This window comes from Pyrus communis, chromosome 15, assembly GCF_041283825.1.
Source record: "Pyrus communis isolate YQ-2024b chromosome 15, ASM4128382v1, whole genome shotgun sequence".
Taxonomy (NCBI): Eukaryota; Viridiplantae; Streptophyta; class Magnoliopsida; order Rosales; family Rosaceae; genus Pyrus; species Pyrus communis.
Window position 1 is genome coordinate 40,860,323 of NC_142579.1, and position 26,639 is coordinate 40,886,961.

A 26,639-nucleotide genomic window follows, 5' to 3' on the forward strand; every position below is an offset into this window, starting at 1 on the left:
TTTGTCGGCCACCTAATGTCATTGCTTTTCCCTTTTTTTTTTCTTTTTTTGTCTTTCCCTGCTAGTGTGTGTTAGTCTTTCAATATTTTTCAAGTTGATATGATTTCATACATTATAAAAAGAATAGAGTAAATATTAGTTTATTACTTTTATGTTTCCTAATTTTCAATATTTAGTACATTAACTTTTTTTCGTTCTAGAATCATACTTAAAATGTAAATTTTGGAACAGTCTCATACATCTGTTAGTCAAATTGTTAAGTCTTCCATTAACTGATGACGTGACATCCATGGACAATGACCGGACGTCATGTGCTATTAAAAATATTAAAAAAATTAATTTTACATAAAAAAAAAAAAGAAACCCAGAACCCCTTCATCTTCCCCACCTCTCCACCCCTCAATCCCCTCCACCCTCTCCACCCCTCACCCAACGACACCCTTCCTCTTCCCTGATACCCACCCCTACCACCAAGCCTTTTCTCCTTCCCCAAAAACCCAGCCCCTTCCCTTCCTCCAAAATTCCCTCCCTCCCTTCTGGAATTATTAAAATTGCAGGATTTTGATTTGCTTTTGTGTTTGTATCAAAATCCAGAACCCAGATCCGAAAGGGTTATCTGGGTTTGATTCGTTTGTGTTGTCCGATGCATCCTTTGTTTGGAAGCCTGATTGTATTTGGATCGGAATTCATTAGGATTGTACAAAAATGGAGGGTGAGAAGAAGTACATTACTGTCGAGCAGGGAAGAGGGAGGGAGGGAGGGAATTTTGGGGGAAGGGAAGGGGCTGGGTTTTTGGGGAAGGAGAAAAGGCTTGGTGGTAGGGGTGGGTATCAGGGAAGAGGAAGGATGTCGGTGGGTGAGGGGTGGAGAGGTGGGGAAGACGAAGGAGTTCTCGGGTTTTTTTTTTTTTTTTTTTTTAATTAATTTTTTTAATAACATGTGTCGTCTAGTTATTGTTTACATAAGCTCTACGTCATTAGTTATTGGAAGACTTAACAGTTTGACTAACAAATATATAAGATTGTCATAAAATTTATACTTTAAATATAACTTTGGAATAAAAAAAACTTGATGTATTAAATGTTAAAAATCACAAAACATAAGGGTAAGGATAGTAAACTGATATTTACAAAAGAATAATATCCTTGTGACGATTCTCATAGTGATCTTATGCCATTTGGCACGAAGAGGAAGAGAAGAAAAGTCCATCACAACGTGGAAGAAAACCACGGACCAAATACAAGTCTTTCTTTTGCTTTAACCATGTCAGAGTCTTAAGACCATGATTATTGTACGATCCAATTCAGGAGTGAATGCGAGATGGTGTTGTACACAAAGATTCCAACCATTTGTATAGATTGGTTATGTCGGTTGTGTGCACGATACGACACGTATGACAAATTCCAAATTTAAATTAGTTATACATAGAAGGTTGGTAGACATTATTTTTTTAAGACCAAGATACATATATATAAACAAAATTTTGGTGAAGCTTTCAAAATTTTCAAAGTGGAATTCAATATAATAAAGGTAAATTATTAAAATTTAAATAATTAAACAAAAACGACCTCAATTTACATAAGAAACTACATGTAATAAGTCAATTGACATATGTGAAAACGTATTTAAAGGGGTCGACTAGCCTTGATTTATTGATGGGTCTCCATCCCTCTATCTTTCCCTCTACTAAGTATGGTAAGGACAACCTTGAATCGGAGTTTTCATGCTCATACCAACCAAATTTCACCATGGATAGCTAGGGTGAAACTTTCAAAATTTTCAAAGCAGAATTCAATATAATAAAAGGTCAATTTAATAAAATTTAATAATCAAATAAAAAATTAATATATGAAAGAGTGAATTATTAAAATTTAAATAATTTAACAAAAATAATCACAATTTATATAAAAGACTACATGATAAAGTCAACTGACATATGTAAGAACGCATTTAAAAGAGCTAGTATTTAATATAATAAAACGTCATAATGCATGAAGTCAATATAATATTCAAGATAGAAAATTAATTGTAGTTTCTTGCTATTTTATAAGGTGAAAAGGCTTCAAGCAAGCAACCGTGTATCGATCGTGTTCATAATCTCAAGTCGGTAGAGGTAAAAAGTTTTCCTCGTATCCATGTCATATGTTTATCCAAAGTCATATGTTGCATAACGTAAGCCTGTGTACGTCATCATTTTTTTGGTTTTATATGATGTTATATATATTCTCTGTCACTCGTCAACTTCATTGAAATTTCCAGGAAATTAACCGAACGAACACCTTTGCCTGGGAGAAATGTTAATGAATCGAAACTGAGTTCATCTGTTGTTTGATTAAATTAGGATTGTCATGCACTAAACAAAGACAGAAAGACATGAAAAATGGTTTTCCATCTATATACACATGGCATCGTGTACGTCTATTGTTTGGACATTTTCGACGTGTACAAATCATATACTAGTGCAGAATGTTGACGAATATTAGCATCCTCAATTATATACGCATGCATATAAATTAATAACCAGTAACTTTCTGACCGATATAATCATGATTTATGAGTCAAACAAATCAATTATGGTTCACAACTATCCACACGTGTTTTATGAGAAATTTTGTTTCTATTAGTTAGAAATCTTAAATTGTCCACAGCTTAACCAATCTCAATTTGTCTTTGCTAGGAAGCTACTCATATTATTGGGAGGGTTCTACAGAAAAATATTACAACACCATGCATGTCATTATCTATACAAAGTGACCACAATGTTATTAAGAATTTCAAAATACCAAATTGTACATAACTTTGTCTATTATTTATGCAATCATTACATGTTAATTAGTCATCTAAGATATATAAATCAAGTACAATTAAAACATGTAACAAGAAGACTAGAAGTTGGTAAGTCAAGCCGAATCTTGCCTAATTTGCATATGAAAAAAGGCCACGTCATCTGAGCTGCCACCTAAATATTCTTTTTCTTTTCTTTTCATGTGAGGCACTGAATTTACATCAGCATATTCACGTCATCGGACCTATTTCTTTTGTACATGTTATTTGTGAGGTTGCTTTTCACCCGTTTTGTTGTCGATGAGGATCGAGAGGGCCATTGGGTTTTTGTTTGGATGCTAAAGATGGCAAGGACTAAGTAAAATATCTTTGTCGCCAACTACACTCGGCATTTCACAAGTGTGGTTCGTTTCCCATTTGAAAAGTTGTTTTGGAGTGGCTGTCACCCACACCCACCACGAGATATTGATGTTATAATATCTAAACTATGCATATAAATATGAATTTTTTTTATCCGTTTTTATTATAATACATAAGTTGGGTAACGATAAGAATTTTTCCGTTCTCATTTAAGTTGCAACATTAAACAAAGTAGTGTACATGTACAAGAATTATACGAAATTATAAGGAAATTAATGATTAAAAATAGGTGCATATTACAAATAAAATGTGTCTGAATTATATCTTATGCACATTACATATAGATTGGGATATGACTGAATTTTCTTAACTTAAATCTCCATTCTGTCCTCGCTTCTAACCTCTTTTATATGATGTCTTCAAACCAATTTTCCAAAGAGAAATGCTAAGGAGAATACCTCAAAGTAGGACTCTCCATGAACTCTCTGTCATCTCATGTTTTTGGCACAATGTTTTATAATGTTGGCACATGAATTGTGCTATAAACATGAGGTGGCAAAAAATCCATGGAGAGTCCCATTTTTTAGAGAATCTCCATAACATTTCTCTTCTAAAAGGATAACGCTTGGGAGACCATCTATTTAAATTATATTTTTTAAATCGTATGACGTGATTGTTGATGATTGAATTATTACTTATGTGTTGCTTAATATGCTTATTTCTTATTGATGATACATCGTATGAATTACAAATGTGATTTAAAAAGTTGTTATATCTAGAAAAGAAAAACCACTTATTGGTTTTCCTTCCGTTCTCCAGCCCAATGGATCGGGTGGACACACCGATGCCGCTTCTTCTGCTGGAGATGGATTGAAATGTTCAGGCCAATCAGTCATTGCGGACTCTGATTCCATTTGTAATTAAAAACCCAAATGGACGCCTTCTCGCCGTGAAAAGGGCCTGTTAGTTGATTGTTTTGGGCCCTTCTGGGCCACTTTTATCCAATTTAGTGTTTGTTTCCTAACCACTAGTCAAACCTATATTCCTCTATCTGAAAGAGGAGTGCTAATTGTAACGATTATCATTTTGTGTGTCATTTGTTAAGAATGTTTCAGATAAGTTGCATATGCACATACCAGCGTGTGCGACTGATCCTAATATTTTTGAAAAAGAGTTCATCTAAGATTTATATAAATATGGTTTCAAAAATGAATTCCAAATTATAGACATCTACAAAGCATAGACCATCGCTATAGAGATCATATTTTTGGACCCCAACCTCATCACAAGTTTACATTGCCTAACATACAAAATTCACTTATTACATCAATTATTGTAATCATTTGTTGACAATTAACATAGAGTGTATGGATGCTAACAAGACAGTCATTAAGAAACTTGAAAGATGATAATTTATGTAGTTTGACAAAAATAAACGGTAGTTTGAAAATCCACCCTAAAGTGAAAACCTTATCTTATCTTGTGTTGACGTATGTGGTGCCTCCTCCTTGGTCGACCTGCATGCATCTCCAATGTTCTAGCTAGAACACACACAGTAAGGAACGCGACAGATAAGTTTTTGTTTTGTAATGGAGTTGGCCACGTCATCTTTATTTTCTTCATCCTCCAAACATGATTAAGCATTCACTAAACCTAAGTTTGTTAAACTTCATGTGTTTAAGCATTGATCTAATTTTCTGTTGCCCCGTACGCGACAAAAACGACCGTTGAAACTTTCACGTAGCCAATGCTTATTGCTTATGTCATGCATGCACGCACTCTCAGAAGATTTTTTCTGCACTTGATCTCTCTCTCTCTCTCTGATCAATTTTTTGAGGTGCACACTCTTTAACTGTCGATGTAAATCCACACACACACACACACACACACACATATATATATATATATATATATATATGCAAATCTGAAATTGCGATTTGTTTTTGTGTTTGATTCAATGAAGAATAATCAAGGGCAAAGACAAGAGTTGGACTCTAGCCTTAATGTGGAGTATGTATATATACATCACTCTGCCCCTACAGCCTACGTTTTGGATATCTCGAGGTTTCCACAAAAATTGTTCTATAAGCTTGCGTCATAAACATATATCATTGTCACGAGTCGTGTTATTGACAAACGTTCATTTGCATGAGTGATTTTTAATTAATATCATTTAGGTAATGCTAAGAGACTAAATTTTATAAACTAACTGACATGAAAATTGATGATTAGATTATTGATTAAGTGTTAATTAACATATTTATTTTTTATTAATTACACATTGTATAATTTTTAAATTTAATTTATAAATTTACTCTACCTAACAGAACTTTTATTACTCTATCACTATTGCCTAAGTTTGGAAATCTCGAGGTGCATGTTCATAAATAATGTTTTATTTTACCCATTTGTCATTCTCACAAGTCATGTTACCAACAATCGTTGAGTAGTTTTCAGCTATTAAAGCAAATATTATATCGCTAACAACAATTAACAACCATTGATACGCATGTACTAAGTACATAAATATTTCTCTATATTATTATTAGATCAATAACTGAGAGCCACAACCACACCTAAGCAATTGTTTAATTAGCAATACTATAAATTCATGTTATTGGGTGATGCACTTACTTGTCTAGCAATTGTTTAATTAGCAATACCATAAATTCAAATTATTGGGTGATGCACTTACGTGCAAGGCAATATCTCTTAAATTAGGGTCGTATACGCATTATGGTGGAGATGAAAAATACACATACCTTGCATTCTTCACCACCCAATTAAAGGCTAGTTTGGTATTGCAATGCTTTAAAAAAAAACTGATTATACTATGCTGTGAGAATAAGCAGTTGTGAAATAAAGCAGCAAAGTGTTTGGTAACCTTTTTTGTAAAAGTGCTTTAAAAAAAAAAAAAAAACAGTACTATAGTATTTGGTAAACTTTTATGTAAAACATATGTGAAAAAAAACCGGTTTTTCAAAGCTGGGTTTTGCAGCTTCTTGTTTTTGGTTTTTTTTCACCCAAAACTGTGAAAAAAAGTTGAAGCTGAATGTTTACCAAACACAAAAATAGCTCCCAACTTTTTTTGATACCAGCTTTTTTCAGAATCACCTCAGTACCAAACCAGGCCTAAGCAAGCAGGTCTTCATGCAATATCATTCAATCACAAAAAAAACTTTTAGTAAGACCATCTGATTGAGGCAATTCTCACCGATTATGATCAGCACAGAGTTTGTGAGACTAACATTGAATCTCATACCTTATGAGAATGACTTTTGTATTTATCGTGGTCGGACAATTCTGCTCATGTTCTTTTCTCCCAACATATTATTCGGTAAAAATAGTTACTTGCAAGGCAATCTCTCTTATATATGGACCAATTAATATATGCCAAAGCAGTCAATTTTCCAAAATTGCTCTCACAATTAATCAAAAGTGAGGTATTAGGGCATATCTCAATTACCAAAAGTGATTTTATATATATATAGAGCTAGTGCTATCCATCAATAACCAAACTGGCCATAAGTGCTTTCTCTTCCAAGAAGCAGCTTTTGTAAATCCTATCAGCTTGTTGGACGAAAACACACATAACTGAGAAACAACTGCCTCCACCTTAATATTCTATTCTTTTCTTTTCTTTTCATTTTCCAACTACTAGTCCCAAAAGCTGATAGGCTATTAGCTATTTTAATTAGGTACAACTATATTGTCAACGTGTATAAATTAACCATTTTTAAGATGACAAATGAGCTTAATTTTCTTTCATATGGTGCCAGATTTTACCTTATTAAGAAAACTACAAGTCTTTGAGCATTATTTTCTTGGTCTTCCCCATGTATTATTAGAAATTTAACAAAATAAAACATATAATAGAGTGACTTAGAAAGTGATATGCTTCCAAAGTACTTTTGGCTTATGCGATTGGGTTATAAAGTGATATGGATGGTTAATTGTCAATTGGATAATACTTGTAAACGTGGGATGAGTTCACAAATATTCTCACTGTACAAATTTCATAGTCAGAACAACTCAATCTTTAATCTCCGTCTGAAGACATGTCTATAAAAAATCATAGTTATTCATATATATCATAACAAATTAATGGTATAGGTATCAAATAGCATATTCATGATGAACTGTTTAATTTGTTTGATACATTTAGATGATTAAACGATTTCTGATTTGAATGATTTTTTGTTAAAATAATCTTCAAATGAAAGATTAAGAGATTTAGTGGTTTCGATTATAACGCTTTAATAATAAATATATGTTATCTTTGTGTGTTAAGAAATGAGCACGTTTCCCAAAAAAATGCAAGCATTATCCTCGTCAATTTGTCAATTTAGGGGTGTGATTTTACTGTCTTGAGGAAGAGAAAAATGGTTAAAGTCTACATTGTCAGCATATGAGCGGCCAAACTAATTAATTATACTGTGATATTCACTAAAACACGCTATTTCGTCACTATTTCACTTAGGATGAGTCACAACTAAAATCCATGTTCAAATGTGAGGATCCAATAAAAACAATTAATTTTAGAAAACTTTAACGAAAAACATCCGGTGTTGTTCATTTTAACGAAAAATCATATTTTTACACTAAAAAGTCAATTCTGGTACCATTCAATTTACAATTTATTTTTTCTTTATCGTTAAAACTCAAAGCTTTCAAACTATTTTCATTAATTTTCCTTTTAATTTTACTCACAATTATACATGAAAGTAAAGATGAGTCACGCAAGAATACTATGTAATTACTGTTATGATATTGAAAAAACCAAAAAACAAAAAGAAGATATTCATTTATCTGTCGGTAGAAAGTTGAAAAAAAGTTCAAGAAAGTTTTATCCTAAATCAATTGATAATAAAGAACTTGGCAAACTCCAAATCTCTACTTGGTTTTTCAACTTTTCAACGTTGATGGTCCCAAAAGTCACATCTCTCCATGACTTTCGTTTGGCACGTCTTTCTTTATCGATCAAAACAACCAAATTTGACATAAATCTGGAAACAATTAGAAGGCAGCACCTAACAGAAACAGATGCGTCAAATGAAAAACAGCCAACAAAACCAGCTGGTTCATTGCTTGCTTGTATAAACTTGCTCATCCTATTCCTATCTGTGTTTTCAAAGTTTCAAACCCATAATACTAATTAGCATTCTAATCACAAATTAATCCTCCTATTCTTTACTAAAAACCAAAAGCAATCCAAAACAAAAGAAACAAAAAAACAAAAAACCAACTACAAAAGTGAAAACCAAAAACCCCAAAATTAGGGTCAGAATTTCCAAGATTGTTACTATTAATTCACTTTTAACATCATTAATCTTTGTTTCATCACTGTTGAAGTTGATCGCAGTCGACTTTCCCGTCACCGTCACCTTGCCATGTCCATACAATGTCTTTCAATGCTGGCCTAACATCTTCCTCACAAAACTTGGCATACTCCAAGGTATCCCCGGACGACTTTACAAACTCCACCACCGCCACCTCCGGTGCCACCGTGAACACCTCCGCGGTTACCGAAAGCCGCCCTTTTCGCCCTTCATTTGGCCCTTGCATCCTTACTTTGAAGTCCTTCACTTTCCTCACTCTAAAGCTCAGCCCCTTCGCCACCCCCTCAATCTTCGTCATGATTGCCGCGGCCGAGCACTTGGACGTGAACATCGACCCCGCCTTCCGCTTCGTCTCGAACAAATTCGACAAGTCGAACCCGGACGACATCGACGAAATAAACTCAAACGCATTGAAGAACTTCGGCGAGGACGACTTATTGCTTTCGTTTTGTACAACGCTTTGAGCATCGGTCTCTTCGGACTTTTCGCAAACACCTTCCGGGTGTCCCAAAAACTCCTCCGGTTTCTTCATCCCCTTGCGAAACCACGGCACGCGCATGATCGCCGGAATGGTGATTCGCTTCTCCGGGTCGGAAACCAACAGCTTCGAGATCAACCGCTTCGCCTCCGTCGAAAACCACGGCGGACATTCGAACTCCGCCTTGAAAATCTTCCTGTACATCCTCATCAGATTCTCGTCCTGAAACGGCAGAAATCCAGCGAGCAAAACGAACAGCACAACTCCGCACGACCAGAGATCCGCCTTAGATCCGTCGTACCCCTTTTTCCTCAGTACCTCCGGCGCCACGTAAGCAGGGGTCCCACACTGGGTGTGCAGTAGCCCGTCGTTCCGGAGCTGCTCCGGCAGGGAGGAGAGTCCGAAGTCTGAAATCTTCAAATCCTCGTTTTCGTCGATCAACAGATTCTCCGGCTTCAAATCGCGGTGGGAAACGCCCCTGCTGTGGCAGAAATCGACGGCGGAGATTAGCTGCTGGAAGTACTTCCGTGCCTGATCCTCCTTCAGCTTCCCCTTCGCCACCTTGGCGAAGAGCTCGCCACCCTTGACGTACTCCATGACGACGAAGATCTTGGTCTTGGTCGCCATGACTTCTTTCAGCTCCACAATGTTCGGGTGGCGGACTAAACGCATCACTTCGATTTCCCGCTTGATCTGCTCCATCATCCCTTCCTTCTTCACCTGGTCCTTGCTGATCACCTTAATCGCCACGCTCTCGTTCGTCGCGATTTGTCTGCCATGGTAGACCTTCGCGAAGGTACCCTTGCCCAGCAGCTTCCCCACCTCGTATTTCCCGAAAAGCACCGTCCTTTCCTCCATTGATGCAAAATAGTAACTTGGGAGTGCGATTAAATAAGGGATTTTGAGTTGGGTAGTTGGGATTTGGCAAATTAAACACCAAATCTATGAGAAATTATAGAAATTAAAGAGGGGATTTGAAATGGGTTTTGGTTGATTTGGGGAGTTAGGCTCATCGTGTGGTGGAATCCAAGAGAGAATGGCTGAGAAGCTGATTATAATGAATTCCATTCAAGGGGTTTAAGGCTAGAGGAAGGTTTGGATTTGGAAAAAGAAAGAGCAGAGAGAGAGGGATGATTGCCTTGACACCATTGGAGAACCTGGAATGCTCTCTTTCATACTTAGGACGCACACAGAATGAAGAAAATATCGTGGGTTTTTATACCGGGAGAGTGACGTGAGCAAGATTACAAGTAACAAGTGGACGAGTTTTATTGGTCTCAGAAAATAACAAGCCCTAATACTTTGGGAACAATTTTTGCTCATCATTGTTTAGTTGGATGTATGCTAATCATCCTATTTATTATCGTTATATAAGTTTGAATTTTGAGATTCGTGTAGTAGATAGGCACAAATCTCAAAATTTAAACTCATCTAGCGATGTTAAATAAGATGGTAAACATACATCACACTAAATAATGGTGAGTAAAAATGCACTCAATATTTTTTATTTCAATGGATTTATGTAATTCACAATAACTCGCACTTTAAAATTGAGGAGAAGTTATTGCCTTATTGGTGGTATTTCTTTTTGTTTAAAAGTGATCTGTTTTAGGATTGAATCTTATTGATGGCAAATTCGATACTAAATTAGGCTGTATATTGTGTGGCTTAACCGAACTCCCCCTACTTCTAGTGTAAAAATCGATCAATATAGTCCCTGAAATTGAGTGTTGCAAATCAATGTAGTCCTTTCGTCTTGCAAATCAATGTAGTCATTCCGTCACAAATCTGTCAAAAATTATATTATATGCTGATATAACACATATATGGTCTCATAAATTTAATTAAATATTATTATGTAAATTAAAAATATTTAAATAATAAAAAACAATTTTTATTTTTTATAGTTAAAAAATATATATAATTAAATTTGTGGAATCCATTTATATGTCATATCATCACTTAACAAAAATTTTAATAGGATTGTGACGGAATGATCACATTGATTTGCGACAGTCATTTTTAAGAACTATATTGATCGATTTTCAATTTCAGAGAACATCTTAGGTGGGTCAATTTCAGAAAGTATTTATGATAAAAACTAAGTTCATATTTATAATCATCCTAATATGAAATGATTTGATGAATACGAAATTTTGTAAATAAGCAAAGAATTTTGGGGACAAGTTTCTTTCCAATCTTTCAGGAGTCAAGTCTTTATTTTTATAATTAACGTTTCACATTTGGTTTTTTTTCCCTCAAATTTTTTCCTTTGTTTGTTTCAGTTAGAATTTTTATTGTATTTATTTGTTGCTCTGTTTGTGGCTAGGGTTTATGCTTTGAAAGAGGATTGGCCGGTTGGGTCCATTTAATTTTCTTTCCTCAAAGTTTCCACCGATTTCTACAAGAAACAAACAAAGGAAATCGTCGAATAATTAAATTACAAATCGCAATTGTTGTGAGGATCATTTTTCTCCATTTTGTCAACATTTGGTGGATAATGTCATCAATATTTGATCAGTATACTGCACTTAATTAATTTTAATTTGTTTGAATTTCAATGGGTCACAACTTAATATTAAACTCACTACAATATAGATTGTAATTGTCACATCCCGGTCCGGCCCGGGATGTGACAATTTGGTATTATAGCCTAACCCTGGCCGCGAGTGTGCTGACGAGGACGTCGGGCCCCTAAGGGGGGTGGATTGTGACATCTCACATCGCTCAGGGGAGTGATCCTTAAATCTATATTCTCATCCCTACCTAGCATGAGGCATTTTGGAAGCTCATTGGCTTTGGGTTCCATAGGAACTCCGAAGTTAAGTGAGAAGAGGGTTAGAGCAATCCCATGATGGGTGATCCACTAGGAAGTTGCTCGTGAGTTCCCAAAAACAAAACCGTGAGGGAATGGTAAGCCCAAAGCAGACAATATCGTGCTACGGTAGTGGAGTCGGGCCCGGGAAGTAGTCCCGCCCGGACCGGGATGTGACAGTAATCGTATTAAGTACTAAATATTTCTAATTTATAGCAACTTAGTACTATGGTCTAGTAGTATTCATCTTCAAGAGGTCTTAGGTTTGAATTTGCCAAAAAACAAATTTAAACTACATTATTACTAATTCATTGTGAGGTCAAATCCACTCTTTTCTTTAATATAAATAATATTATTTGTATATATAAAAAAAGTATTGTTAATTTATTATATGTTGCGTTGAAATCAATATATTATGACCCACAACAATAGTATACATTCTAGTTTCTGTCAAAACAGCTTCCTTTTAAATTTCTCTTTATTTTTATATTTATAACCTTAATAACGTCTTTATATATTAAGTAGCAAATAATAAATACAAGAGATATATAAATTGAAGGGTAAAAAGACGTGGGAGATTCTAATTTCCTCAAAGTAACATGCAAGTAATCGAAGTCTTTCCGCGTTCATTTTCCCACCACCGCTTTAATTCTTGTACATCACTTTAGCTTTTGCATATGGGAAATATCTTTCCCAAGATTTTTATTTCTAGAAAATAACAATCATAAAAGGGATAAGGGAGGGAGACGAATTTTTTTAAATTAAATTTGTAAATTAAATAATATGATTGTAGATGATTAAATTATTATTTAAGCATTAATTAACATCCTTATTTTCTATTAATGACAAATTATTTGATTTAAAATTTTAACCTCTTTAGCATTACTTTCATAAAATTATCAATGAAAAAAAAGCGGATTAGTGACATCATTTTTTCATAATTTTTACACAAGTATTTGTTGATTTCTTTCCTTTATGAAATTTAACGATCCAAACCGTTTATCTTTTAAAATATTATTCATAAATCATTTTTGTAAAAACTTAGACAAATCCAAAACCATTAGACATTCATTTGTACAGAATAAAATATATGAATACAGTTCTAACAAAGTAATCCTAAACCCTTAATCCATATGATTTCAAATTTGAATGACTTTTTTATAAACATGATCTTTGAGGAAGACCTAAAAAATAGACCGTTCAGATCATTGAAATGCATTACGAAGCAGATACCATAAAAACAAATGCCATAAATTATGTAAAATAGTAATGACACAGATCCGTCTTGTATTAAAAAAAATGATAAAATTCAAACATGTTGCTGTCGACCTAGAAAAAAACTCCCTTTGCAAGTTGTGAACGAACTGAGTTGCTCCCAAAACAGTATTTGATTAGTATCAATATTAATTAGCCATGTAAATTCTTCAATTCGGTCGAAGTGTTTGAATAACACGACCAGTAACAAGTGGAAGAGTTGACTTTTGAATAGAAATTCAAAGTTGAATTACACTATGTTTAGATGAGGGAAATAAACATGGAATTTTGGTAAAAGTCATAATTTATAAATTGACAGACATCAATTCTCTTGTTTGGATTCATAAATATAGAAATTTAGAATTTCCGCATGGAAAAAAAACTTGGAATTTGGGACCTCCAATCCCAAGTTCAAATTCCTTGTAAATAGGTGTCATTTCTCAATTTTTATGATGGGGAGTTTAAAAATAACAAATTCTGTATTTAATTCCATTGTTCTTTTAGGTTAACCAAACAAGAAAATTTACAAATTTTATAAAATGAAATCTCGTCATTTCAATTTTCATCATTTTTAAATTCTTTGGTAATCTTAAATTTCTTCACCCAAATATAATGTTAGGGTTTTCCAAATTCGAATTGTCGTATTTGGTTTTTTTCTTCAGATTGAAAAGTCTCCCACAAGTGGTAGACAGGATCGCACAGATTTTATGCCTAACCAAAAGTTAAATCCTCTTGCCTTGGGATTAAAGTAAGTGAAAAGTAGGGTTTGATACTCTCTAACGCAAATATAAGAAACCTTGCATGAGAAAACGCTCCCTAATTCAAGTAACAAAAAACACTTTAGGAACGAGATCTCGATTTACGGATGTGAAAGAGTCCACAATCAGTTAGGTATTTTGGATGAAAGGTTGAGATGTCGAATTTCTTCATTGATACGTCAATATAATTAGCGTATAAGAAAGCATAATTCATCTAAAATCCTCAGGCTTCAACCTAATCAAGAAAAAAGAGTTTCACGTAAAAATTGCAACAAAATTTTCAAAGTACAACAATTTTTTAGGATTACATCAAAAATCTTATCCGATGGTTCCTCAAACGAAGTGCTATTTACCTACTTCATGTTTTCTTGTCAAGAAAATTAGCTCCCGTACATTTTTCGAGTTCAAAGTTTTTGTACTCATTTTGTTCGTGATCTCTTTGTGGTCTCTATCATCAACTGACACGTGTTAATAAATTTAATCATTCTTAACTTTGTTGTTATAAGGGTAATGCTAGGAGACCAAATTTTTTAAACTAGATTTTCAAACCAAATAATGTAGTTGTAGATGATTGAATTATTAACTATGTGCCATTTAACGTGCTTATTTTTTTATTGGTGACACATAATTTGGTTTAAAAATTTGATCTTCCTAGCATTATCTTTGTTACAAACTTAACAAGGGTCAATTAATGATAAAAGTCATAGAGAAATTACACAAAATAAAAAAAAATGAAAAAACGATTGCAAAATATTTAAACTCAAATGTTTCTTCTTTTGCTTAATAAAATAGGACACAGAGACGAGAATATTGGAGAAAAAGATTCTATAGACAAGCTTGAGTGGAAATTTAATATATTTCATCATTCTTGCGACCGCCCAATGGGTTTGCTATTTCTTGATCATGTTTGTGTAGCTGCATAGCATCATCTTCCATTTATAAACATATTTAAATCACAATTATTATGCATCTTAATTAATCCAACGGCTACAAAATTCTGCCAAGAAAGTAAGAGCTTCTGGAGACCACACGATCATCTTGAATTATTAACCTATGGCCCCTTGAAGCAATATAATGACCTTCTGGTCCCATAAACCAGACAAGTACCATGCTTAATCACATGTCGATTGAAAGAAACAATATTTGCAACAGAACCTCTTCTTAAGTGATGCATAACCTTATTTAATTAAAGCAGCTATATAAAAAATTAATTAATTATCTCTTCTTTTCGTACACAAAATAAACATTTTAATTGCATATTTTGCAAGTATTGCCTATAAAAATTTCATAATAATATTTGTATATTTTTCTTATATTATGTACTTTTTTTTAGTATATTATGTACTTTTGCAAAAGAATTATATCATGCATGTGGACGGACTAATAATTAAACCTTAATTTGGGCTTATAAAAATTAATAATACAACAAAGACGCATGCAAGAGCCAAAATATCGTTGGGGTTGGTCCAGTGGAATATTGCATATATACGTAATTAAATTTAATTTATTTGATAAACCTAACATTAAACTATTTAGTGACGTTGATTTAGGTACAACCTTTTTATTATTGGTTGGTTATTGTTCGGAGGTTCTATTAATTTTAGGACATGGTAAGTTTAGGGTTTAGCATGTTAAGTATTATGTGACTTGAAGGAACCACTTACGCGCATGAGTTTTGGAATCATATGTGTGCATGGACGGAGCCAATGAAGATGCTCTCACTCAAGTAATTCAATGTTAAGTTGTAGATTGCAGTTATATACATACACTTGTTATTATCAAGCATTCCTCCATATCAAATATAATACGAGCAAAAGTGTTATTGTTCCATTATTCAAACAAAAAAATCCATCTCCTGTCTCTCATGTATTAATAATTTTCTCTTTACTTTGCCACTTTTCATTACGACACTGAACTTTTTGTACCAATGAACATTGAAACTGTGGTATATCATCATTTAAATTATTCCCATTATCATATAGGGTAAGGGCCATACGAAAAGTTTTGTTAGCTGTTTTCGGTGCCCCATTAAAAAAAGTTTATAGCTCCGTCCCTGTATATGTGTTCGTTATAAATGTCTAATCCTTTTGCAGTGTACTTATGTTAACCAAGTCGAATCAAGAGAAACATGTCGGTTTTGAAGTTGGCTCAAGCGGAGAGAGAGAGATTAATGAGATAATATGTTCCTATGTCTAATCCTTTTGCAGTGTACTTATGTTAACCGAGTCGAATCAAGAGAAACATGTCGGTTTTGAAGTTGGCTCAAGCGGAGAGAGAGAGATTAATGAGATAATATGTTCCTATGTCTAATCCTTTTGCAGTGTACTTATGTTAACCGAGTCGAATCAAGAGAAACATGTCGGTTTTGAAGTTGGCTCAAGCGGAGAGAGAGAGAGATTAATGAGATAATATGTTTCAAATTAGGATTAATCTTCAAATAATTGGACTTAAGAAATTGAACATGACTTTTGAAACCATTAATTGCGCATGCGCAACAATTTATTCTCGTGAAGGAATGTTTAATGTTTAATGCATATTGCATATAAATAATAAGAAAACTATTATTGGCACTTCAAAAATTTTATTTGACACTTCTCACAAGTGTATTTTTCTTTCTAAAAATAAAAAATTTAAAATGTTAAATAAGAATTTTGAAATGCTAATAAAAATTCTCAATAATAATGTAATCAGATTATTAAACTTCACCGATGCATGTATGTAGACTGTGTTGGCCCTTTCCAGCTTGAGAAAATTCAACTGTGTTGAGTGTCCAATTATTGATTACGTCCTCACTCACGAGAAATTATGTACACATACACAAACTTAACCCAATGACAACCCTAACACTAACACACACTGCACAGCTTGTGGGCGAAGGCGACTTTAGGGCACATTTGGTGAAGAGGATATGATTGAATTTTTGTATTTATGGATCGACTAGATTAGATTTGTACTCGAAGTAGACCCATCCATGATGATCACCACGTGGACATTATGGGCAGTTAGGTAATTTAATTGTACTAGGGTGGAAATGACAGCACATGGAGGGAAAATTAAGTGCATTTGGGTCTTTTCACTGTTGGTGAAACAATTGTTTGCTGGGTTTTAGTATAATAAATTATTATTAGTACTTCAAAAATCTCATTTTATTTTCCTTACAAATGTTTTTTTTTCTAATTATAGAAAATTTGGAGTGCCAAATGAGATTTTTGAAATGCTAATAAGAATTCTTTTTAGTATAGATAATATGTTGGGTTTTGTGTTCACTATTTGATGTAGACTTGCTCAATAAGATTATATTAGATTCAAAATGAAATTGCCGTAACGGAAAAAGAAAGGTGCGATCCACCCACTCACCACCATTCACAACGCCCTTTCACTTGCCCACGATGGTGCACATGACGGACTTGACAACGTCGCTACTTGCGACAAAGCCAGATCCAACGATGGTGCTCTCGAAAACCCGACAATGGCGCTCGTGACCCATTCCTATAGTTGTAATACCCACATAGAAAGAGATGACGACGACAACATATAGATGAGAGGAAAATGGTAAATGGAAAATGAGGAAGCATTAGGGATTCGTAACCCATGTCCGCTGAGGCCATCTCCAACCGATGGCTGGCCAGAGGGCTCGTTTTAGCCCTGTGTTCCTCCAAGATTTTCCAAGATATTAATATTTTAATGAACAGTACATGGCCATATTTGCCTCCGTCTCCAACTGAGAGCCAGAGGGCTCGTTTTAGCCCTGCCATAAAAGATCGTCTCTAACTGAGGGCCAAACATAATTTATTATTTAATAACTCCAACTTAAATTCAAATCCAACAGCTAAGTGACGTCAGCTAGCCGTTGGATTTGAATTTTTCTTTTGCTATAAATAGGGTGGATTTTGGGCTATAATTCACACAACTTTGAATTCAATCTATTTCAATTCAAGTTTGCAATGAATTCCAACTTTGGATCCTCTTCGGATTCCAACTGGGGGTCCTCATCCAATTCCAAATTGGAAGTAAATTGGGCGCAAATGAGACGAGAAGATGAGGAGTGTGATGAAGAAGTTCAAGTAAGGCACAACAAACAAAACATGGCAGCAGCCATAGCTGCGGCCATAATGTGTCAGCCAACTGAGGAACAACCTCAATAGGGTGGCTCTATTGCTGGTGGTTCTTACAAACCACGAAACAGAGCGATATCGCATGCTAATCTGATGAACAATTACTTCAACCCCAACTCGGTGTACACAGAAGAGGATTTCAAACATCGCTTCCGGATGAGGCGTCATGTCTTCGAGTGTTTACTTCGTGATGTCCCGCAAGTCAATCCATACTTTCGACAGAAGCTGGACAGAACAGGCCGCCTTGGTTTCTCACCTTATCAGAAGGTTACTATTGCACTTCGAATGATGGCCTATGGCTCTCCAGCTAATTCAATGGATGAAACCCATAGTATGTATGAGTCTACATGCCTTAATACTCTTCAACAATTTTGTGACACAATTGTTCAGGTTCATAAAGACGAGTACCTCCGTGAACCAAATCAAGAAGATCTGAATCGGTTCCTTCGCAAAGCTGAAGACCGTGGGTTTCCGGGCATGATAGGGTCATTAGACTGCATGCATTAGGATTGGAAGAACTGTCCCACCGGATGGCAATGAGGCTTTAGCGGAAGGTCGAGAAAGCCAACTGTTGTGTTAGAGGCAGTTGCCTCATATGACACATGGATTTGATATGCTTTCTTTGGAGTCCCTGGATCCCAAAATGACATTACAGTTCTTGGGCGTTCACCCATCTTCAATAACTTGACAGAAGGTAAAGCACCTCAACTTCACTACTACATCAACAACCGTCAATACAATATGGGGTATTACTTGGCAGATGACATCTACCCAAAGTGGGGCAACACTTGTCCAAGCAATTCCAAACCCTAGGAATGACGCAAAAAAGTTGTTAACTTTACACCAAAAGGCATACCGGAAAGATGTTAAGAGAGCTTTCGGTATTCTACAAGCACGGTGGAAGATTATTAACGAACCGGTAAGATGGTGGAGTTGAGAAAATTTGGACTCCATCATGATGTCTTGCATCATATTACACAATATGATAGTGGAGGATGAGCGAGATGAGTATATTGATTGAGAGTCCGATGACGACCAAGAAGATCTAAATAGGTCAAGAAGGGCTCGTGCAAAAATATATGATGGGTCTAATTTGCCTTTTAATCCAAGAACTGGTAGTATCTCTATAAATGAGTACATGAGGCGCTATAAAATGATACGTTCTCGTGCCACAAACAAGTACCTACAACATGATCTTGTTGCACATCTTTGGGCCAAAAGAAGTATGGAGTAGGCATTTAAGTTTTATGTTATTAAATGTTTTTTAAAATGTTGTTTAAGTTTCATGTTGTTAAATTTTTTTTTTTTTTTATGTTGTATAATTTGTATGTTGGTTAATGTTATTTAATGTTATTTCATATTGTTTAATATTGTTTCATGTTACTTAATTTAATTTAATGTTGTATAATGGCTTAGGAAGTTATAGGAAAAAAATATAATTTAAAAAAAAATATGAAACAAATTTTGTGAAATAGAAGTTATAGGATAAAAATAGAATTTAAAATAAAATAAAGCAACTATGTGAAATAGAAGTTATAGGAAAAAATGGAATTTAAAAAAAAAAAAAAACAAATTTTGTAAAATAAAAGTTATAGGAAAAAATAGAATTTAAAAAAAAATATTAAAAATAGAAGTTATAGGAAAATTTTTATAAATAATAAATAATAATAAAACTATAAAAAAAAAAAAATTCAAATGCAACGGCTAGCTGAAGTCAGCTCTCTGATTCCAAAGCCATTTTGCCTAGCCCTCGGTTGGATACGGTTTTCGGGCTATTTTCGGCCATCTGGACCCTTCGGTTGGAGATGGCCTAACTGGTTAAGAATCCTATGTTATTCTAGATTTGGATCCAAAATAGAAATCTAAATTGTGATGCTCTTTAAACGTATCAAAGAATGATCTTGGACTCAAGTCCATTTAAAGATCCATAACATATATCATCCAACCTACCAAAAGAGCCTATGTTTTTCATCTTCTTACCAAAGGGTGGCAAACAAAGCTACAGTGAGATATTGTGCGTCTCTTTGCTCTCATGGCAGAGTGAGCGGCAAGTGGTGGAATTTTGATAGAAACGAAATTGTCTAGCGATGTTCAAATCTAACCGTTGCTTCTCTAGATAAGGGGAACTTGGTGTCTAAATGTTTAGGAGGAAATGATACTGTCTTGTACATGAAATGACGACTCACTTTACTTTTTGACAAACCATAGTATGATCTATTCTAATTATATAAAGAAGGAGGGTTTAAACCCAAAACGCAATTTACGACACAATTAGTTGAATACAAAAATTTACCTTGACACTCCACCACTTGCAAAGGTACTAAAAACTCTAGTTCTCATTCGTCAATGTGTCACAATCCTAATTCACAAAAACAAGGCCCAAACCAATTTAGTATAAAAAACAGTTCCAAGTTTGGGCCAACTAATTGAAAATAGAGTAAATTGTAGCTATGGTCCATTAACTTTAACTCAATTGGAGTAATTATCTATCAACCAAAATCCCATTATCATTGGTCCCTTAACTCATCAAAACGTGCAGCTATGGTTCCTCAACTAAAAATCCATTACTATTGGTCCCTTAACTTTAATTCAACGGGATAAATGGTTCATTAACTTTAACCCAATCGTAGCAATGACCCTTCCAACATAACTCGTTTTGACAAATTTTTTGATGTAGTTGACGAAAATGACCATAATTACACACTTTGATGAGTTGAGAGACCCTACTTGTATAAATGATCATTCTAACATAACTTATTTTGACAAAATTTTGACGAAATTGATGAAAAAACCTATAGCTACACATTTTGATAAGGTGAAGGATCAATAGTAATGAATTTTTAACTGAGAGACTATTACGCCAATTTGATTAAAATTGAAGGAACATTACTATAATTTACACTTAAAAATAACAAGTACGTTTGGAGCCCAAAATTCCGAACGACTTCGGATGGTTGATTCCAAGTTTGTGGGTCCCGTGACCCACGATTAGAAAGACCGGGAATTTGAAGGCCAGGACGACACAAGAGGGACTGAATGGCTGAGGGGTTTTCCGTTCACAGTTTCGAACAGAGAGAAACAGCGACAAAAAGCGGTGGCGGAGATGGCCGAGGCGGTGGACGAGGAGAGCGTGCGGAAGTTCGTGGCGGCTTACTTGAAGAAGAAAGGCTTCAAGCAGACGGAGAACGCTTTTCAAGACGAACTAAACAAGAATAACAACAGCTCTTCGTCCCCGATCTCTTTCAATTCCAAATTGGACCCCGACGTCTCCAAGCACATCCTATCATTCTCTCAGTACTATCTCTCTTTCGTTCTTCTCGCACTTCCATTTGATATTTGTTGTTGATTTTTGGGTTATAATGGTTATACGTGATACATGCGGGGTTTAGCTGTAGTTTTTATTTGAACTTAGAAGCTGAGGTTTTAGTATTACTCAGTGGAATTTTGATTGGTGTTTTAGTGGGGCAAATTTCGGACTTTGGCATTAATAGAATTGGGAATTTCAGAGAGCTAAGTACTAGTTTCCAGTAGGTTTAAAGCATTGCCGAAATGAGTTCAGCACAGGTCTCCGGATTTTGTGAAATTTTGGGTGTCTTAAGTCCACTAATTTCTGTATGGAAACCGTACAGTGGAATTTCGATTGGTGTTGTAGTGGGGTGAAGTTCGGACTTTAGGCATGACTAGAATTGAGATTGTTGTAGAGCTCAGAACTAATCCCATTGGGATAAAGGCATGACCGAGAAGAGTTCACTACTAAGGTTTCCGGCTATTATGAAAAATTAGGTATATTGGGTTCAATGATTAACTGTAGGAACTATACAAAAAAGAAAATTAGAGTTTGGAAGTCGGATCATTATATGATTGATTAAGCACACAGCTTCAATGTCAGTGTTTCTAAGACGATGGGAAAAGCTGAAATAGGAGCATTCGTTTTACGTGTACATGTAAATGCTTATGTTTCTGTTTGTTCATTCTAGTGTTTTTGGTTTGAGGTTTCTTTTAGTTATTTAGTTGGCATTATTTGTTTTACAGATATGAGGAAGGTCCAGCACAGTACCAAGATGCATATGCCAAGTTGAGGTCGTGGATTTACAGTTCACTAGATTTGAACAGGGTAACTTACCTTTTTGTGTTAATTTGTCTATGGATTTTACTTCTTATATTTTAATGTTTTATATTTTCCGCATATGCAGCATGAGTCGCTTCGTGTTCTCTATCCAGTATTTATTCATTGTTTCATGGATCTGGTTGCTAAAGGTCATATTCAAGAAGGTATATCTCTTACTTCTTGTCATGTCTTGTTAGATTTATGTGATTGTCGTTGATTTCTTACTCTCTTGAGGCTTAAACTTCTGGTGTAATTACTGGTCAATGAGTGAACACCTGTCCTTTGTTCATATTACCGGCTCGGACATTTTTCAACAGCTTCCGTGAAAACCACGAAATGATGCACCAACGAGATCTACAGAAGTTGGAAGGCGTTCTTTCTCCTTCTCATTTGGAGGTGTTAACTTCTGGAACATTCTCAGTATTGCATTTTAGATTTATGATTACATCAGCACCTTAAGAAAGTTTCTCATGTTTCTGTTGTTACTCAGGAGATGGAATTCGCTCATTCTCTTAGGCAGAGCAAAGTCAACATAAAGATATGCCAGGTAATATTCTGGTTCTTCTTTTAGTTGTTTTTGTAGGCTGTGTATATAACCATATATATAAATAGTTGAACAACATATTTTTGGGTCAATTATCTTTCCCGTACTCGTATGAGCTTCTGCTGCAGTTTCTACACAAGTCACAGTCCGCCACAGTGCTTGGGATTATCAATGAGCATATTAACTTCCAAGGTATATTGGTTTGATGTCTGGTTGAAGGTGTGATATGCTACATAACAATATGTTCATATCTAATGTTTTAATTGGTTTTGTAGTTTCTCCTGGACAACCCAGCTCAATTTCTGATGATGCTGAGGCTGTAACACTTACCGGAAGTAGCCTGGATTCAGCTAATCAGATAAACCATAAGGAAATACATTGGGGGGGGGGGGGTGAGTCAAGAATGCTGACTATATAGTGTGTATGTCAAACTGGTTCTTGTGCGTATTTGAATTTCTCTAATGAAAATGAATAAACTTCTTTTTAGAAGCTGCATGAAGATTTTTGAAGAATTTTTAATAGTACTCATTTTGTTGCATATTGAAAGTATCTGCCTCCTATTAGAAAGGTAAAGTTTCTTTTGCTTTTGCATTTTCGATTAACATGTTACCCAAAGCTGCTGCTTTATATTTTAATAATCACTTAAAATATGTTTATTGAAATAACCAGTAAGTTTTTTGACCAAACGTGCATAAAACATGCAGACTCATTTGCAGTTTCCTGACTTTCTGTGCAATCATATATTTTGTTGCAGTTGCTCGAAGATTCCTTGGACGAATGCTTGGACAAGGCTGAGGCCTTAGACTCTGAAAAGGCAGAAGGAGAAAGCAAAGAAGGGGACAGGAATGAGAATAAGGTGCAAATATACTTTGAAATCCTGTAACAACTTCACAGCTTCAGAGTACAATTTTTTGAAGTAATGTGCTTGTAACTATTGGCTGGTATATCATTGACTTTTGTCAATCTGTTTTTGGTTCAGAAAAAAATTAAGTGAAGGAGCTAAACAGGGGGCTTCGAACAAAAAGTTGAAAAAGGACAAGGCTGCTGGTGCAGCGAAAAGCGCACGCCCTGAGGCAACCCCTGTAACTGCAGTACCAAGAGTCAAACCAGAGCTTACTTTGCCAGTAATGTAGTTTCTGGAATCCACCCCCCTCCCTTCTCCTCCTTTTCTTTTGACTTTGGATGTAGGTAATGGTAGAACTGTACGTTTAGATGAAATATAATATTGGTTCCAATTTGTTTAAATGAGTCTTGTTAAACTAGAAGTCAGTAAAGTTGGGATCAATGGACATAGCTTGAGTTTTATGAAGTATTTTCAGTTCCATGCAAAGCTACTACATAGATCAAAAGGAAGTTGATTTGTCAGCTACCAGTATGTGAAGTGTTGATTGACAGAGAGTAATTTTCAGCGTGGGCTCATTAGATAATATTTTGTTAAGTGAAGCCTTTCGCTGCATGTTTGTTCAGCGTCTTGGTATAGGAAATTGTTAGTCCATGCTTAAGATCAAATGCAGGTTACTTACTAATCTTTTGTTGATTCCTTCAGTCCCACAGAGCTTGAACATTCTATTCTTGAAGACTTGAGAAACCGTGTGCAATTGAGTAGTGCTGCGCTGCCATCTGTCAGCTTTTATACATTCATCAACACGCACAATGGGTAATTCCCTTAACTCTCTTTGTCTCTGACCAACACTGGGTTCCATTTTCTACTCCATTACTCATCTTTTTGTTCAACAATTTTCCAGGATAAACTGTTCGTCTATATCCCATGATGGATCCATGGTTGCTGGTGGATTTTCAGACTCGTCGCCGAAGGTTTCATCTTATCTTATTACTTTCTTCTTGTGCATATTGCTCTTCAAGTGTGAGCTAATGTTGAAGCATTCTTCGACAGGTATGGGATATGGCAAAGATTGGGCAACAAAGCCTTGATTGTAAGTTTCAAATTTCAGTTTTTGTATGACGATTTTTTTTACCTGTTCTTGAAATGTGCAAATGTGCAAGTATATTGAACTATGCTTGTGCAGCAGCTTTGCAGGTTGAGAATGGTACCACCACTTCAAGTGAACAAGTTCTGTCAATGGTGGGAAAAAACCATATACTTTGTTTCAGGGTCATTCAGGGCCAGTTTATTCAGCTACTTTCAATCCCCTTGGGGATTTTTATACTTTCCTCTTCAGCAGACTCAACTGGTATGTTGTCCTTAGCTGTTCTATATCTCTCTCCCCCCCATCCTTCCCCTCTCTTGTACCAATAAACTAGTTGGTAAGAAACTCCATTGCTATGGTGCAGTTCGGTTGTGGAGCACAAAACTAAATGCAAATCTTGTTTGCTACAAGGGTCATAATTACCCAGTATGGGATGTTCAGGTATATCTGGTTGAACTTGACATAACCACAGTCCGCTCACATTTTCTAGCAACAGATTTTAAATCTTGATTTCTGGTCACATGGGATTTATTTTCTTCTGTCTCCACTTCAATACCTCTTTTAATTCTACGCTAATGGTATAGGTTTTCGTCTTATGCAGTTTAGCCCTGTAGGTCATTATTTTGCCAGTACTTCCCATGATCGAACAGCAAGGATATGGTCTATGGACAGAATTCAGCCTTTGAGGTTAATGGCCGGACACTTATCTGATGTTGATGTCAGTAACTCTCACTTTATGTCCGCATCTGTATTTTGTAAATTTGAAGCGTTCAGTTTTTTATTGAATTACTGCCTTGTGCCATAATCCATCCAACAAAAATTCTGATGTGTTGCATTTTTTTTAGTGTGTGCAATGGCATGTCAACTGCAACTACATTGCCACTGGTTCGAGTGACAAAACAGTTCGATTGTGGGATGTACAGACTGGAGAGTGTGTTCGAATATTTATTGGTCACAGGAGTATGGTTTTGTCTCTGGCAATGTCACCTGACGGCCGTTACATTTCTTCTGGTGATGAAGATGGAGCAATCATGATGTGGGACCTTTCAAGTGGCCGCTGCGTTACACTTTTGACGGGTCACACCTCATGTGTATGGACACTTGATTTCAGGTGGATCATCTTTTCTTTCTCATACCATAATATTCCGTGTGTAGAAAACTGTCTTAGTATGATTTATGATATGTCAGTGGTGACGGTTCGCTTCTTGCTTCTGGATCTGCCGATTGCACTGTAAAACTATGGGACGTAACTCCAAGTACAAAGTTGCCAAGAACTGAAGAAGAGTGAGTTCCTCAGTTCCTTTCTCTTTCTTATGCGTTTCTGTAAACAAAGTGATTTCACTAACATTATGGTTTCAATCAGCAAAAGCGGAAATACCAGCAGATTGAGATCAGTGAAGACTTTGCCGACGAAGTCTACTCCTGTCTATTCGTTACGGGTAAATGTACAAATTGTCAATAACAGTAACTTATCTCTGCTTAATAATTATGAAGAGTTGATCATTCATTTAATGTTTATGATGCAGTTTTCTCGAAGAAACCTTCTATTTGCTTCCGGGGTTCTCTCAAAAACTGTATAAATCACTCCCTTTAGACTTGATCTAACTCGAGGAAAGGTATTGTAACTTGCTGTACAAGACCTCGGCCTTTCTCCTCCCTCTTCGGTCTTGTGACCTGCCCGTCCAACGCTCCTCTGTGCCACATTCGGTAAGGCACCTTGCTTGTCATGACACAATGACAGATTTTGTAACAGTTAAATGGTGTACTTCTTTATTGTCCCTGGATACATTTTGCATAAAGTTCAGTTTTGTTCAATCCCTTCCGGACAATGGCTCCGAGTATATGGAGCTTTTCTCTGCTGCGAACAACACACGTGCTCAAGTGTGCATGGTATCTTGGAAATCAAGTCCTGGCCTTCCACTTCGAAGGCCCTAAGATGAACAGATGTGATGAGCGTTAAACCCGCATGCGCAACCCATGCGCAGCGCGCCACGCTGAGGGGAGAAATTCTGGAGTAAATGATGACAGAAAACCCTTGACGTCGCACTCTTATCAGGTCTCTTAAGAAGGGTTTTCATGGCTTCAACGGTTCTTTGTTGTACAAGAAACAATTTCTATTTGTGTTTTTAACCCAGCAGTCAGAATGTTTATGGTAA

General features: G+C 35.5%; 2 protein-coding genes across 4 annotated transcripts; one reads left to right on the forward strand and one right to left on the reverse strand.

Moving 5' to 3' along the window:
* Positions 1-8,188: 8,188 nt before the first annotated feature.
* Positions 8,189-10,166, reverse strand: LOC137733663 (CBL-interacting serine/threonine-protein kinase 25-like). Its single transcript, XM_068472814.2, has one exon. The coding sequence runs from the start codon at positions 9,817-9,819 to the stop codon at positions 8,485-8,487; it is 1,335 nt and encodes a 444-aa protein (XP_068328915.1). The 5' UTR covers positions 9,820-10,166; the 3' UTR covers positions 8,189-8,484.
* Positions 10,167-20,917: 10,751 nt separating this feature from the next.
* Positions 20,918-26,639, forward strand: LOC137719497 (transcription initiation factor TFIID subunit 5-like). Of its 3 annotated transcripts, none has more exons than XM_088686684.1 (19): positions 20,918-21,197; positions 21,936-22,017; positions 22,097-22,174; positions 22,309-22,407; positions 22,502-22,558; positions 22,684-22,747; positions 22,831-22,939; positions 23,309-23,411; positions 23,536-23,684; positions 24,102-24,212; positions 24,301-24,370; positions 24,450-24,489; positions 24,583-24,747; positions 24,848-24,924; positions 25,085-25,201; positions 25,329-25,594; positions 25,672-25,767; positions 25,847-25,922; positions 26,010-26,639. In XM_088686684.1, exons 1-19 carry the CDS (start codon positions 21,007-21,009, stop codon positions 26,061-26,063), a joined length of 2,004 nt encoding a protein of 667 aa, XP_088542810.1. In that variant the 5' UTR covers positions 20,918-21,006; the 3' UTR covers positions 26,064-26,639. The 3 variants fall into 3 exon arrangements, with proteins under 3 accessions (XP_088542810.1, XP_088542809.1, XP_088542811.1); XM_088686683.1 differs by having other exon boundaries at positions 20,919-21,197; positions 22,502-22,557; positions 22,659-22,747; XM_088686685.1 differs by lacking the exon at positions 20,918-21,197 and having other exon boundaries at positions 21,955-22,017; positions 22,097-22,175; positions 22,329-22,407; positions 22,502-22,557; positions 22,659-22,747.

Bases quoted from the DNA above. Each gene is read 5' to 3' on its own strand.
- LOC137719497 (XM_088686683.1), top strand. From the start codon at position 21,007: ATGGCCGAGGCGGTGGACGAGGAGAGCGTGCGGAAGTTCGTGGCGGCT. The intron at 24,213-24,300 runs GTAATTCCCTTA...ACAATTTTCCAG, and splicing joins TTCATCAACACGCACAATGG to GATAAACTGTTCGTCTATAT. The intron at 25,768-25,846 runs GTGAGTTCCTCA...GGTTTCAATCAG, and splicing joins TTGCCAAGAACTGAAGAAGA to CAAAAGCGGAAATACCAGCA.
- LOC137733663 (XM_068472814.2), bottom strand. From the start codon at position 9,819: ATGGAGGAAAGGACGGTGCTTTTCGGGAAATACGAGGTGGGGAAGCTG.